This window comes from Alosa pseudoharengus, unplaced genomic scaffold, assembly GCF_046254945.1.
Source record: "Alosa pseudoharengus isolate Yale_2024_CS ecotype anadromous, Long Island Sound unplaced genomic scaffold, YU_APseudo_1.1 YU_APseudo_1.1_scf_1, whole genome shotgun sequence".
NCBI classification, from domain to species: domain Eukaryota; kingdom Metazoa; phylum Chordata; class Actinopteri; order Clupeiformes; family Clupeidae; genus Alosa; species Alosa pseudoharengus.
In genome coordinates, this window is record NW_027468564.1 from 58,584,043 (window position 1) to 58,599,194 (window position 15,152).

General features: G+C 39.3%; 2 protein-coding genes across 2 annotated transcripts; one reads left to right on the forward strand and one right to left on the reverse strand.

The window, feature by feature from the left end:
• Positions 1-2,191: 2,191 nt before the first annotated feature.
• LOC143119626 (rho-related GTP-binding protein RhoU-like) lies at positions 2,192-3,630 on the forward strand. The gene is made up of 3 exons (XM_076281250.1): positions 2,192-2,435; positions 2,668-2,726; positions 3,160-3,630. The coding sequence occupies exons 1-3, from the start codon at positions 2,192-2,194 to the stop codon at positions 3,628-3,630; spliced, it is 774 nt and encodes a 257-aa protein (XP_076137365.1).
• Positions 3,631-13,495: 9,865 nt separating this feature from the next.
• Positions 13,496-14,986, reverse strand: ccsapa (centriole, cilia and spindle-associated protein a). The gene is made up of 3 exons (XM_076277736.1): positions 14,635-14,986; positions 14,113-14,405; positions 13,496-13,672 (listed from the first exon to the last, which is right to left on the reverse strand). Exons 1-3 carry the CDS (start codon positions 14,984-14,986, stop codon positions 13,496-13,498), a joined length of 822 nt encoding a protein of 273 aa, XP_076133851.1.
• Between the last annotated feature and the right edge of the window lie 166 nt (positions 14,987-15,152).

Consider the following 15,152-nt stretch of genomic DNA (forward strand, 5'->3'; position numbering starts at 1 on the left):
TGTCACATCCATATTTAGCCTAGTTGGTGTTACGGACGTGACAGTTTTGTGTGGTATTGCCCCCGTATCGTTATATAAAGCTCTGTTCTCGCTGTCTAGCTTCCTCCTCTTTGAGCAATCGATGATAGCCTATAACTTATCGTTAACTTAGATATCCATCTGATTGTTTCTCGTCCCGTCTCCTCTCCTCGCTCGTTTCAGGCTATCAGTCTCTTCCCCATAGTAGGCTACTTTACTCACTGACTCGACTTTATCAGAATTCACAGATTTCACTGGCTGAGTAGCAGCAAGCAAAATGATGGTTCAGCAAGCTCCTGAAGTAAATGCTGTTATCCTAACCAACAAAACATTTAGCGCAGATTTGAAATCTTACGTGAAAATCTAAATTAGGCTATTATGGTCTGGGTCCGTATAGGATCACGTCACGGTCCGGACTCGGACCGCGGTCCGCCATTTGGTGATCCCTGCTCTACACAAACGACTGTACTTTCAAAGACCCAGCTGTTAAACTCTTAAAATTTGCAGTGTCAAATGTGGACTCATTCAAGGTCCTGGGCTCCATCATTTCCCAGGATCTGAAGTGGGAGTCCAACATCAACGCCATCCTTAAAGAGGCTCAGCAGAGGATGTACTTCCTATGGCAGCTGTGAAAGCATGGCCTACCACAAGATCTGCTGGCCATCTTCTACAATGCTGCCATTGAATCCATCCTCTGCACATCCATCACCGTTTGGTTTGGGGCAGCCACAAAACAGGACAAATGCAGATTACAACGCATAATTAGGACAGCTGAAAAAATCTTTGGTGCCCCCCTGTCCTCCCTCCAGGACTTGTACACTGGTAGGACCAGGAAGCGGGTAGAAAACATCATCAAAGACCCCACACACCCTGCACACACCCTCTTTAACCTCCTCCCCTCTAGCAGGCGCTACAGATCCCTGCAAAACAACCCGACACAAGAACAGCTTCTTTCCCTCTGCCATCACTGTACTGAACTGCAGTTAAGTGGGGTCATCCACTCTTTGACCATTCACCCACTTATCCCTCACATTACATACCTATCATCCCAATATGCATCTTGCACACATTACATGCATACATTTGCACTATTACTTCTGCAATTTATATCCACTCCATGTGTACTTGTCTTGATACTATGCTTATTTGTATATTGTATTTTGTATATTATGTATATACGTTGTTATGTGCCTACATGTATATTGTGTCTATATTGTACAGTATGTGTCTTTATTACTATTGTTTATTGAATGTTTACTACTACATGTCTATTTGTACTACTAGATGTCTATTTGTTAAATGTACAGAGAGTTTAACATCTACTGAGCGTCCCCTTAGAATTATAAGGTTCTATCTGACATTTTTGTCAAAATTGAGTTATTTACATAATCTTATTCTGTGACACCTTAAGAAGATGAGGTGAGGTGTTTCTTGTAGTTGTATACATTTTTGGACATTATATCTGAAGAGGTTTGTTCCACTTATCAGTAAAAGTCTATGGAATTCTAAGACTTTGAAGCTCAATATCTCAGAACTACTCAGAACGTAGATAGAACCCTATAATTCTAAGGGGACGTGAGGTCAAATTCCTTGTAAGTATATTTGGCCAATAATAACTGATTCTGATTCTGTAGGCGAACAACCAAAAAATGTATATGAAGTCATTATTCTCTAGTTCATTGGTGCAGTGGTGGAAATGTCCTATAGGGGGCGGTATTGTCAAGCAAACACCCTAAATCGTTGCACGATGACGGTTTCAGAGCGACCAACAGCCCACACGTAAGCGCACAGTTATTGTTTTATTGAGTTAATCTGTATTCTACTACAGCTAGTCTGACTATCACAATTATTTACTGCGTCTGGAAGCACAGCCTAGGCTACATAGCCGACAGTGTTTTTTTTTTTTTTTTTTAATCTTCTTAAGGTCCTCGGGCTCAGCAGATGCATCGGTTGTCAGTCAAGAGTAAACTCGTGAATAGAGAGTGACTTCTAGCAATGGCAACTACTCGCGCAGCAGGTGTTCGGTATCACCTGAAGAGATCATCGCAAATCGGATAGGGACAAGAGCAATCACTGCGCAAGGCTAATAGTTTACGACCAGCGACCTCAGTGAAGACACAGCTGAGTAAAAGTGTTAAGAAACTGTGCCATCTCTGTTTAGCGTGGCATGAAAATGCCGTCGCTCCACGGCAAAGAAGACGATGGGGCATCATTAATTGCGCCTCCGGTACCTCAGCGGCGAGCTTCCCGCCTAGAAATGCAAATGCAAAAGCACAAGTCTTTATTTCTACCTGAGAGGAAGGTGACTTGTGTGTTAGTGGGCGATGGTGCTGTGGGCAAGACAAGCCTTGTCGTGAGTTATACCACAAATGGTTTTCCATCAGAGTACATCCCTACAACTTTGGACAATTTTGCAGGTAAGCTGAAGCATTCGCATTAAGGGTAGCCTTCAATGAGATTTCTTTTGTAATTAGTGTGAAGCCTGGAGTTTGTTGGAAGAGACTAATAGTTAAAAACTCATTGCAGCTCTTAAACATAACCAATAGGTTTTTTCAATGTGCATAGGCCTACTGCAACCTATTTTTTTATATATATATAAGACCCTGAATATCTGACGTTATTTTAATCACGTCTACGTCTTACCTTCAGCATTGGTAGTGGTGGATGGGAAGCCTGTGAGACTGCAGCTCTGTGATGTTTCTGGAGAGGTAGGCCCACTAAGAATGTTCATTCTGATGTTAATTTAGTTTCATTATAATAAAATGTATCTTTTTGTATACAGTAGCTATACTATAATAGATTACATGTATTGCACAATGTTGTTTGTACTGTGAATGCTAATATCTGTGTCCCTCTACTATTTCCGAATGGCAGAGATGGCTTACACCCACTGGAGAGCACAATGTACGTCTGTGTTTATTTGCTTTATTTTCTAAATAGGTCACATTCAGCCAGTTTGATTTCAACTGGTGTTTTGGTATACATTAGACCACTGTGATCATTATGTAAAATATATTTATGTGGATGCACATATTGCAAAGACCATTTCAGCCACATTTTGCAAGTAGTATAAAATATGAAAGTTTTAAAGGTGGATTCCATGGAGGCTTTCCCCTGACTCTGCCTCTGTCCCCCGTGCAGGAGGAGTTTGCCCAGCTGCGCTCTCTCTGCTACAAGAATGCTGACATTTTCCTGCTGTGCTACAGTGTTGTCCTGCCGTCCTCCTTCCATAGCGTGACTTCCAGGTGGGCATCTGAGATCCATCGGCTCTGCCCAGACGCGCCCATCATTCTTGTGGGCACACAATCAGATCTCCGTGAGGACGTTCACGTCCTGATCCAGCTAGCACAGAACCAAGAGCAGCCCATAACAACAGAGGAGGCCCGGGTCTGCGCACAGCAAATAAACGCTGTGACTTTCACTGAATGCTCAGCACTGACCCAAAAGAACTTGAAAGAGGTGTTTGACACAGCGATCTTGGCAAGCATGCAGGACAATGAAATACTTCAACAGAACCACTGCCTAACCAAAACACCCAAGAAGATCCGGAAACTCTCTGAGTCATGGTGGAAGAAGTTCAGCTGCATAGGTGGAACAAACATGCCACAGTAGCAGCCTGTCCTACAGCAGGACAAATCTCAGACATTATTTATGGACAAGCAGCCTACCTTCACACTTATAGGCTACTGCTGCGATACCTCACTCACATCTCATCAAAAAGACGTTGCAGTTCTTTTATGAACAATACAAGAGCATTTTTTAATTTCTAGTTTATCTATAATTGTTAAAAGTAGCTCAATGCTTCCACATGCCACACAATAGCTTCATGCACGAGACACTTTGCATTTTACATTTCATAATTAAATGAGGGCCCTAAATATTTTCCATCAACAGATTTGTTAATTGATCAGAGAAAGAATGATATATATTTTTTTGCATAAAATTTCCTGAATGACACAATGACACTGGATTTTACAATTAAGCAGTAAGGCCTGGTAAACTGATGTTTACAAGCTTTGCGTTTCAGTCAGTGAAGAAGCAGATAGTGTACAGTATGTTGTGAATATTTCCATTGTTTATGTTGTAGCATTTATTTATTAATGGTATTTTTGTACTTGAAATATAAAGTATTGATATTTTAATTACAGAGTTAGTGTAACTACGTCCCATGATTGTCATTGACTGTCAGTGGATTGATATTTAGTATTTGCATAACCTTCTTCCAGTTAAGCCGTAGTTTATATAAAAACAAACATTTAACATCCTGTTCCTCATAATTGTGCTGTGACACTGTAAGTAGTTTAGTTTAAAAACAAAATCCATAACATTGAGTATGATCTAGATTTTACACATTGTGGGACAATGGCTTATCGATTTCTAAAAATACAATTATTATTCTATTTAGTGTATTCCCTTCTCTATTTCCTTTAATTGTGATGTTGTAGAAAATCCAACATTTTAAATTGGTGCACTAAAAATGCTTGAAACAGATAATGCTGAAGAATATTCTTTTCTCAAATGGCCTAGTGACATGTAATTGCATGTTTGATCCACTGGAATTGAAGTATGTTAAGTTTGGAGATCAAGAAATCACATTTGTGTGAATACGGATTGGTTTACCTCTCTCCCACTGATACGGGACAGCTGTCATGGGACTTTATCAAGTGTATTAGCGGAGGTTCGCCACTCTGCAGTGGCACTGCTGATCCGGTAATAGGACAAGACAGGACCACCTGTAATGGATTAGTTCGCAATATGGCGCTTCGTGTTGCTTCTTGTAATGCCATTACACCATGCTTGCTCACAGAAGTCAAGCATTCATGCTCAGTAATGTTCAGCTACTCTTTTTGAAGTGGACAATGATGAGGTGTTACCAAATGTACTGAATCCGTTCAGTCACAATATATAAAATCTGTCCTGTGTAGGCTGCAATGTGGATGTGAACAGAGTTACTAGCCTTGTTGATTCAGGCTGACACCATTTGTTTTTCTAACACTTAGCTAAATGCCTTATACTGCACTCTTTTCTATATTCTGAAATAGTTCATCCAAGTTGGAAATAATTCAACAGTGCCTGCTCTCCAAACAGAGTTAATTGATTTCTCTAAGCCAACATAATGCAAGTAAAGTCTTTCCATGCCGTCACCACTAGGCAGCAACCTTGTCCTCCAGACCAGGCTCACATTTGACCACAGTGGTGAGCTGAGTATGAGAGTAATGTCCCAGTCCCAATACTAATTCACTCATTAACAGACAGACATAGATTCAAGCAATGCATTATCCTGACCCCTCCACTTTTATCACAATGTATTATGTTGCAGCCTCATGCCAAAATAGTTTAAATTAGTTTCCCCCACATCTTAATCTACATTTAAGACCCCATGACAATGCAATTAGAAATGTTTGCAAATGTAGTTCAAAGGTAAAACTAAAATGTTACATTGACACAAGTATTCAGACACTTTACTTAGTACTTACAGTGTAGTTGAGAGACAGCCTTGAGTCTTATAATATGCAAGAAGCATGGCACAATCCAATATTCAGAGATTTTCTGCCAATCTTTTCTACAGATCCTCTCAAGCTCTGTCAGGTTGGATGAATAATCAGATTCACTTTTAGGTCTCTCCAGAAATAGGGTCAGGGCAAGACAAAGAGAAATAAGATTTTCTGGATTGAGCTGTTATTGGGCCGAAATCTAAACATCCCTTCAGCATCCCTCATCATCTGCCCAGTGCCGGCCGTCATCCCAATGGTGAAGGATGGTGGCTGCCTCACGCTGCGGGGGGTCTACAGTGGCAGGAACTAGGTGACTGGTCAGGGTTGAGGAAAAGTTTGATGGAGGAAAATACAAAGATATCCTTAATGACAAGCTAGTCCAGAGTGCACAGGACCTCAGACTTGGCCAAAGGTTCAACTTCCATAGGACATTTAGAGGAGTAGCTTAGGGACGACTCTGTCAATGTCCTTCAGTGCATAAGAATTTTAACAACCTTCCCATGATTTCTTGTGCCTTTAGAAATCATGTCCAATCAGTAAATCAGTTGTGGTGTCAAGGTGCAAAAAAACTGAACAGAATGCTTATGTCAGTGTAATAAATGTACCTAAAAATGTTAAAATCCTGTTTGTCATAATTGGCACGTGTGTAGAATGATGAAAACAACAATAATGATTTCAATGAGTTTGTCATTAAACTACAACATAACAAAATGTATAGAAATGAAGGGGTCTGAATTCTGTCTGAATTCTGTCTGCATGCATCATATTGATCATTTACACAAAAAAGAAACTCAAGTCTGTCTGCTTGGTCTTCAAATGATTATACAGGCAAGACAGATAATTATTATTATAGGCAAGACAGATGATTATTAATATAGGCAAGACAGATCATTATTATTATAGGCAAGACAGATGATTATTAATATAGGCAAGACAGATCATTTATTAATATAGGCAAGACAGATAATTATTAATACAGGCAAGACAGATAATTATTAATAGGCAGAATGTGGTGCCTTTCCAGGCGTAGCCGACCCAAACCAGCCTTGCAACTTGGCTCTGCCCCGACCCAGAGAATCTTGAATTGCTTTACGGCAATTGTGCAATTTTTAATAAAATGCACGTTCCGTGCCCAAGGGGAAGGGGGCAAGCCATGAGTGGTAATTGCGACAATTGTGTAAAATACTAATACTTTGCAACTGGGGAGGAGGGGGAGCCCAAAGAAAGTACCCAAAGAAAAATGAAACTGTATTGGACATTTGCAAGGCTGGTTTGGGTAGGCTGGGAAGGAGCCCCATTCTCCCTATTACAAGTAAGTTTACCTTGAAAATAATTTCAAAGCTGTTAATAATATAACTTGCATAGGATGCTTTCAAATAATACAGTAGCTCAATATGTTTAATACATCCTACTGGATAACATCATAGATAATGGTGCTGAGTGATGAATAACATTCAGTTATACAATGACTGTAATTGTTATTGTATTTTAATTGTTTTATTTAATTTCTCCTTACACAGGAGTCAATGCAATAATGAAACCAGCCATTTAAATAAACTTGTTGAACTTCCTCCTATCTTTGGCAGCTATTCCCCTGGCATAAGACACCACATAACAAGCCACTTTCCACAAGGCAATCAATAGAAACAACCCAGACACAGTGAGAACATGTTACATTCATATTAGTATGAACCTTCAAATATTTATGTGAGACAATTTTAGTCTGATGAGTGTGATTAGTGATTAGTGATCATTCGAAATGTTTTGAAGATGGAAGGGTTGCAATGAGCTGCATGGGTAAATAAAATATATCAACATTGGGTTTATTCTCTTTTGCTGGCAGGAAATGACACTGTACTATCTTAAATGCACGCGAGAGGTCAAAAACATGATACGGACAGAGCTGGCAGCCATCTGTAAATGACTATAAATAGTATGACACATGCACAAGAGTGCATCGTCAGCACCAACACTTTCTTTCTGCAGATTGCTTGGGATGTTGACAGACTCGCATATTAAGGTGATCTATAACACTCTCAAGACATTTCATAATGTGACACTTTTGTATTAGTAATACTTTGGCTAAGTGTTGTAAATGAAACTGAAAAACCATACCATATTTTCATCTCATCTAATTTAAATAGTGTGCCCAAAAGAACACTATAGTAACACTTTTGTGGGGTGCCTACAGGAGATGACTCTGCTTAGATTTGAATTTTTAACAATTATTAGGCTATAATTTATTTTGTTTTGAGGACTTGTTTGCTGCAGACAAAAACAGAAAACATTAAAGGAACTGCCAGAAGAAGATCTTATTACACTAGGTATTCATAGCATGTGGGAGACCAAGACGAGGTCAAAGGATCTGGACACAGATTAAGCGGCTGTGAACGTGCCATAGTAATTTAATGTCACAGCACATCTGAGCTCACAGCTCCACTGGTTGTTAAATCTGTCAGATGAGAAATTCAGCTGGCAGAGAAAAGAAAAAGACAAAAAAAAAAAACTCACTCAACTATATTCTGTTCTAGTCCTGCTTTGTTACTAGGTAGAGGAACCAGGAGAAATTCCTCAATGTTTGGCAGATTTCCCACAAATGGTTATGTAATGCTTCCAGCCTGTGTGGTGGTCAGTGACAGCAACTGCCAAATCGTGTCTTTAAGAGATCACATGTTGTATGTTTTTTGTCTCTTATGTGAATTGCTAATGCAACACTGATATTGCCCTTTGAGGATAAATGAAGAAATGAAGTACTCTATCAATCCATCTACCTATCTATCTATCTATCTATCTATCTATCTATCTATCTATCTATCTATCTATCTATCTATCTATATACATTGTAGGGGTTTATATTTTACAGTTTAAAGTTAGGACAATGTGTTAAATGTGAATAAAAACAGAATCTAATAATCTGCAAATTTCTTTAACTCATATTTAGTTGCAAAAAGGACACAGACAACATATGTTGTAAATGACAAATTTTACATGGAAAATAAATGTTCATTTTGAATTTGATACCAGCAACATGTTTCAAAAAAAGTTGGGACGGGGTAACAAAATGCTAGAAAAGTTGTGTAATGATAAAGAAAACAAAAGGAGGAATTTTTTCATAACTAATTAGGGTAACTGGCAACACGATTGGGTATGAAAAAGAGCATCCTGAGGGGGGCAGGGTCTCTTAGAAGTAAAGATGTAGGGGTATTCATCACTCTGTGTTAATGCTTAATTTTAATGCTTCTTAACATGAAATTGTAAAGTATTTGGGGACATCATCTACAGAACATAATATTATTAAAACATTCAGAGAATCCAGATAAATGTTTGCAAACAAGGGAAAGAGCTGAAAAACAAATTGGATGGCCGTGGTCTTTTGGACCTCAGATGGCACTGCATCAACACCAGACCTGTTTCCAGACCTGTCATTATATGGGCTCAGGAAAACCTCTGATATCCATTGTGTATGTGCACAGTTTGATACTCAATTCAACAACTGCAGCCAAAATTGTAACAGCCAAAACAGCTAAAATTGTATTGAGACAAGATACAGAAAATACCACCGTCTTATGCCTGAGCTTGTTTCAAATGGACAGGTAACATGGAAAAAGGTCCTCTGGTTAGACCAATCAAAATGTGCCATTCTTTTTGCAAGTCATGGATTCATCTGGGCTAAAGAGGAGAGGGCCTATCCAACCTATCCAACTTGTTTTAGTGCTCAGTTCGAAACCCAACATCTATGACGGTGTGGAGGAGCATTAGTGCCTACAGAATGGGAATCTTGCACATTTGGCAAGGCACAATCAATTTGGAATGATGTATACCAGGTTTTGACCAACATATACTGCCATCCAGGCCATGTCTTTTCCAGGGAATACATTGAATATTTCAGGAAAAAAATGGCAAAATGAATTCTGCAAATATTTAAATAGTATTTCTCCATATAGAGTCTAGGTGCTAAAATGGCCTATCTGCAGTATAGATTTGTAAAATTAGGTGCATAATGGAATGAAAATTGTGACTAAGAATACCCCAACTGAAATCCTCTATCGGGGATTAATGGGAGAACATTTCATTCTCAAAACTGTAGCAAATGGTCTCCTCAGTTCCTAAAAATGTATAGAATTTTGTTAAATGAAGAGGTGAAGCAGCACAATGGTAAACATGCTCCCGTCACAACTTTTTTTGAAACATGTTGCTGGCACCAAATTCAAAATTTACATGTTTTCCATGAAATAGTCAACTTTTTAATTTTCAACATTTGATTGTTGTCTATGTCCTTTTTGCTGCTAAATATGGGTTTATGAGACGTCTATATTATCACATTCTGTTTTTATTTGCATTTCACACAACGTCCCAACTTTTTCTGTTTTGGGGTTGTATTCACACAAACTACCAGTCAAAAGCTTGGAGACATTTCCCTTCCACTCCATTATAGACAAAATACCAGTTGAGATCAGTTGCATTGTTTTTTTTAATGATATCAAATTAGTAAACAGAATGTGCCTTTGGAATTGGATAAATGGTTGCTGATAATGGGCAATGTAGATTAAAGATCAGCCATTTCTTTCTACAACAGTCGAGAACCCTTTTGCAATTATGTAAACACATAATGTAATCTGAAAACTCCTGCCCTGATTAAAAAAACAATGCAACTGATCTCAGCAAGTATTCTGTCAATAATGGAGTGGAATGGAAATGTCTAAGTGTCTCCAAACTTTTGACTGGTATATTGGGACACTGAACATTTCTGTTTTGGTGAACAGCTACAGTAAAAGAGCTGATTTCCAAAAGATATGAAGTTAAAGATGATAGATTTCCTTCATCTTTCAACTGTTTGACTGACTTTTTGAGATGACCTTCCATTAAGGTCATATTTATGAAAGTGTCACTGCACAGTATGCAGTGCACGACACTCCAAAATCTACTAAATGTTCCTTAAAATCTTTTGCCTTTTATTAAAATGGTATGCCTTTTATAGCAATCCTACAAGGAGTTCTCAGATCATTTCTGCTTACTGAAAATACTGCTTTGTAGCATTTTTATACTGCTAGTCAGCTGCCTAGAGGAGCCTATGGCTTGTTGGGACATGGAATAGTCATAAACACCTTTCTTTTTCTCACTCTAAAATTTTACAAAACAAAACACTATCCTTCCTTGACATGTATTTTAGATTTTTTTAAAAAGAATTTTGCATCTTTAACTTAATGCCTTTTGCAGATGACAAAACTGAAATTTTGACCACTTTTGCAGGACACTCTTCACACACACACACACACACACACACACACACACCCACACACACACAATGAGTGATCTGACCATTCATTATCCTCAACATGACATTATGGAGCCTGTTTCACTATGATGGCATTGCCATATCATGCTCATCATTAAAGGTAGTGTTTGGGATTCTAATCCAATACACTTTTTGTCAAATTCAGCAAATTGCTTCTCACTATCCTGTTCATTCTGTGTGTGTATTCAAAAAACCTTTGGTGTAAAGGGGTTTGCAAATTGGCTCAGGCCAGTGTATGGTTCAATTTCATTGGCTGCTAAGCTCAAACAACAAAAATGGTTCGCTGGTCCAGAATCAGTGACAGCCTTTAATGGTCTGTCAATTAAACCAAAACTTTCATTGTGATAAAATATTCTAAACTAATAAACTGAAACTTCCACAAATCTACTCAAACAATATTTATTAACAGCAATTAAAGTAGTTTTGTGCTATACCACAGATGAAAATATATTATTGTGCATTTTTCAAATACAAATACAAGGATAAGAAATGTAAACATCATTTTTGAAGACCATGGTTAGTTCATGTATGTTAGTTTACAATAGGACTATAAAGATGTTCATTTAAGTCTTTCAGCATCAGCACTAACATCAAAGAGTGATTCTGGAATAACAAAACTAATTGCATTACTCCTCAATGTACATATACATTCTCCAGATTTACTCGCATTTAGTGAGCTGTCTAAAGGGAGAGAATTAAAGAAACAAGATTGTGCGTGCCATAAAGAGTAAAGACATCTCCATTTGTACATCTGATCAGGGAGTTTGTAAAATGCAACAACTTTACATTCCTGAAGCAGTTCTGAAGCAGTGTCTGCTCTCCTGAGATGTTTCCAATAATCTTTACATGGTTAATTAAAATGAATTTTAAATGCAGAATTATACTATAATAGCTCATGCAAATGAGTTTCACAACAAATTCTCGGCAACACAACAGAGACACCACCTGAAATACAGCCCTCAACGTCTCATCCACCAAATCACACGCGTGAGAGCCCAAACAAAGTGCAAAAATGTGAGTGAAAGAGAATACATTCTGCATTGCTAATAGAAAAATCTAAGAGTGAAATACACAAGTGGCTAACTCCACAGCTAGGCAAGTGAACATACCAAGCGGTTGTAATCCAACTAAAAAGTCATCTAAACGTTTGGAAAGTGGACAAAATGGGAAAGGTGGGTTGTGGCTTTGTGAAGTCTGTGAACATTTTAAAGGGGGCTCTATACGTTTGTTGCAATGAGGCACTGATATTTCATGGTTACAAAAAAATCATTTAAGAAGTGGTAAGGACATCTCTGTTATCAGTGGTGGCTAATTGTGGTTTTGACCAGAACTAGAGTACTCTCAATATATAAAATATCTTACCACACTTCTATATTTTATCCAGTGAGCTGATGGATCACTTGCATGTCCAACTAACATAGATTCATAACCCTAACTGACACAAAATAATTCTGAAGTAGGCTTTGGTCCACAATCAACAAAGTCACTGACATCTGGAATGCACACTATTTTTTCTGATGCATCCTGTGTGTTCCATATAAAAATACTGATCACAGTGTACAATGAAACAGAACAAGTTGTACTCATATTACTGGGAGTCATGGAAATTGTTCTGTTGGAATGTCCTGATTCTCTTTCCCCTAGTTCTGTTCTAACCTGACTCTCGCCAGATGAATTTCGTTCCGCCTAGCTCCGCCTAGCTCCACTCACATCCATCTGGGATCGGTTCAGTTGAGAGTGATTTCAGCACGAGATTGTATGGTAGAGCCAATCAGGACGCAGGGCGGGAGTTTCATAGATGTGACGTAGCGTAGAAGCGACTGTGAGACTGTTCTCAGCGTCATGGGTTGGCTTCGATGTGAGTGGTTGAAGTAGCACGTCAATAGATGACGGACAAGTGGCTTATCCAATCTTATGCAAGGAAGACCCAGCCTTCTGAAGCACCACTCCAATGGATCGATCCCAGATGGATGAGTGGAGCTAGGCGGGACGAAATTCATCTGGCGAGAGTCAGGTTAGTTCTGTTCAGCCAAAATCTACCAAAATGTAGATGTATTTATACTTTAGATTTTTTAAGGTATTTTCTACGATTGTTTGATTAAAATCTATTCACAATCTCAACCAATTTTTCATTAAGGGTAGATTAGTCATTCTGGCAGAAAACTATTAGTCACTATAGGCTACATTACAGAGCCCATACAACGTCCTCAGTGAAGGTGTCTCAACATAGCCTCAAATAGAAAATGCACTTCTAAACATACATCAACAAACAAGTGGGGATTCATGATTGGACTTTGAAACTCGAAGAGAGAATGAAACAAAGCCCACAGACAACTGTAGGCATCTAAAGACAGTAAAAGAAAATCAGAAGTCTAATTTCAGATCCATTACTGCCATTTAGGAGACAGTGCTTTGGTTTTGTAAGTGAATGTGAATTGAAACCAAAGGGTTGCAAAAGTTCTCCACACTTTTAAAAAGCCAATCGATTTGAGTCAAACAAATAATATTGTATTTCCTCATCCATAATGTGTTAGATCAGTCCCAGTACTTTTACAGCTGTAGTGACATTCATGCTTTGAGGGTGAAACTGTGAACAACCTTCCCTTCTCAAATCCACATGGGAACCCTTTTAAGGTAATGAGGAAACTGGATCAGTAGAGGGGATCCTGTGCCGGTGGGGCAGATTTCACCTGAGCCGTGCAGAATAGCAGCGCATGTACTCGGTCATCCAGCGATCATTTGCAACACTCAGCCTTGAGCCGCGGCATTTCTCAAGGTCAGCTGACCGTGCCCTACGCCGGTCCAGTGCGCCGCCACACCTCTGAGCCTCTTGCCGCTTGGCGGCTGCGTCTGAACGATGAATCTGTGAGAGGAAGAAAAGAGATCTGACATCATCTACTTCTGCTGCTCTCAGGAAAAAGTCACACTTTGTGGGTGTTCAATTAACAGGACACAAATACAAGAATAACATAAAATAATCTAAATAAAAAAATAAAATAAAATTGACATATAGTTTGTGCTTCAGGGAATCTCATGTCATTTCCATTTCACTGACACCTAAAAACCCAAAGCAGTGAAAGAGAGAACAGTGCCCATCTCAGTGACAAGGATCGGCTCCATTATTAATGCCCTCCACCTTGTTGCATATCTGGTTCACTCTCAATTCACTGAGGCTTCACCACAATAAAGTGTGCCATGACTCTACAAACAGGAGCAGTGAGACTGAACTCTTTCTCTCTTAAACTAATTCAGCTCTTTTAACTCATTATTTGTATTTTAAGCTCCAGACTGGACTCCACTCACCTCCCCTGCAGAAACTGACGCACGCATACTGGGCGTTCTCCCTCTCGTCTCCACGTGTCGTTCAGCCCAGCTCGAGCGCATGTAGGAACGCTTCTGTTCTCTCTCACTGTGCTTGCCCCTCTCTGGTGGCTGACTCTTTGCTCTGCATGGTTTGGGCGCTGAGGATGGTCGGGACCGGTCAGTGTCACCATCATAACCGGCCTCAGACCGAGGAGCACGGCGTCGCGGGCGTCTCTTTGGTGCAGTCTCTGATGAAGTGTTTGGATTATCAGTCTCATCTGGAACACCATTCTCTGCCAGAAAGCAAAGTGAATTTCAAGATGATTTGATAATGATAATGATGATAATAAGTCAAAGTTTAAAAGCCAAGCATGATAAAAGCTAGAGTCGGAACAGTAACACTGCAAAGGTTTAACTAGACCTACTGATAGATAGATAGATAGATAGATAGATAGATAGATAGATAGACAGACAGATAGATAGATATTGTTTTTCTATCATGACAATAGGAAACTGATTTACCAATGCCCGAAGAATTCTCCATATTGAGGGTGTCTGTTGATTGACCATTCACTACAGTTTCGACCACTTGGGTCTCTTTGTTTTCAGTCCTGGACTCCAGTGTTTGCAGCTTGGCTATTAAAGGGTCCAATCCCTCTCTGAGTTTTGGACTTGACCTTCCACTAGAGTCTGACCCACTGTCCCAGCCATCCCAAAACAAGGGTTTGTGCGTTTGTTCCATAACCCGACGGGTCAATCTGTATTTCACGGAGTCCTCGTAATTTTTGGAAAATGTGTCCCATTTAGGATCCCGGAATTTCTTCATGTATTCCGATCGGATTTTCCTTGTCACCACATTATTATTGGTTGTCATTTTGTGAGATAAAGGGCTACCTGTTGGGAGGGAAACGAAATCTCGATAAGTAGGCTCAACAATTTAATATCATTCTACTGACGGCAGGAGCCCGCGAGCTGATGCATTTCTGTGCGGAGTTGCGTAGGCTTCATCTAAACAGGCAGTCTGCAATAACAAATGTAAA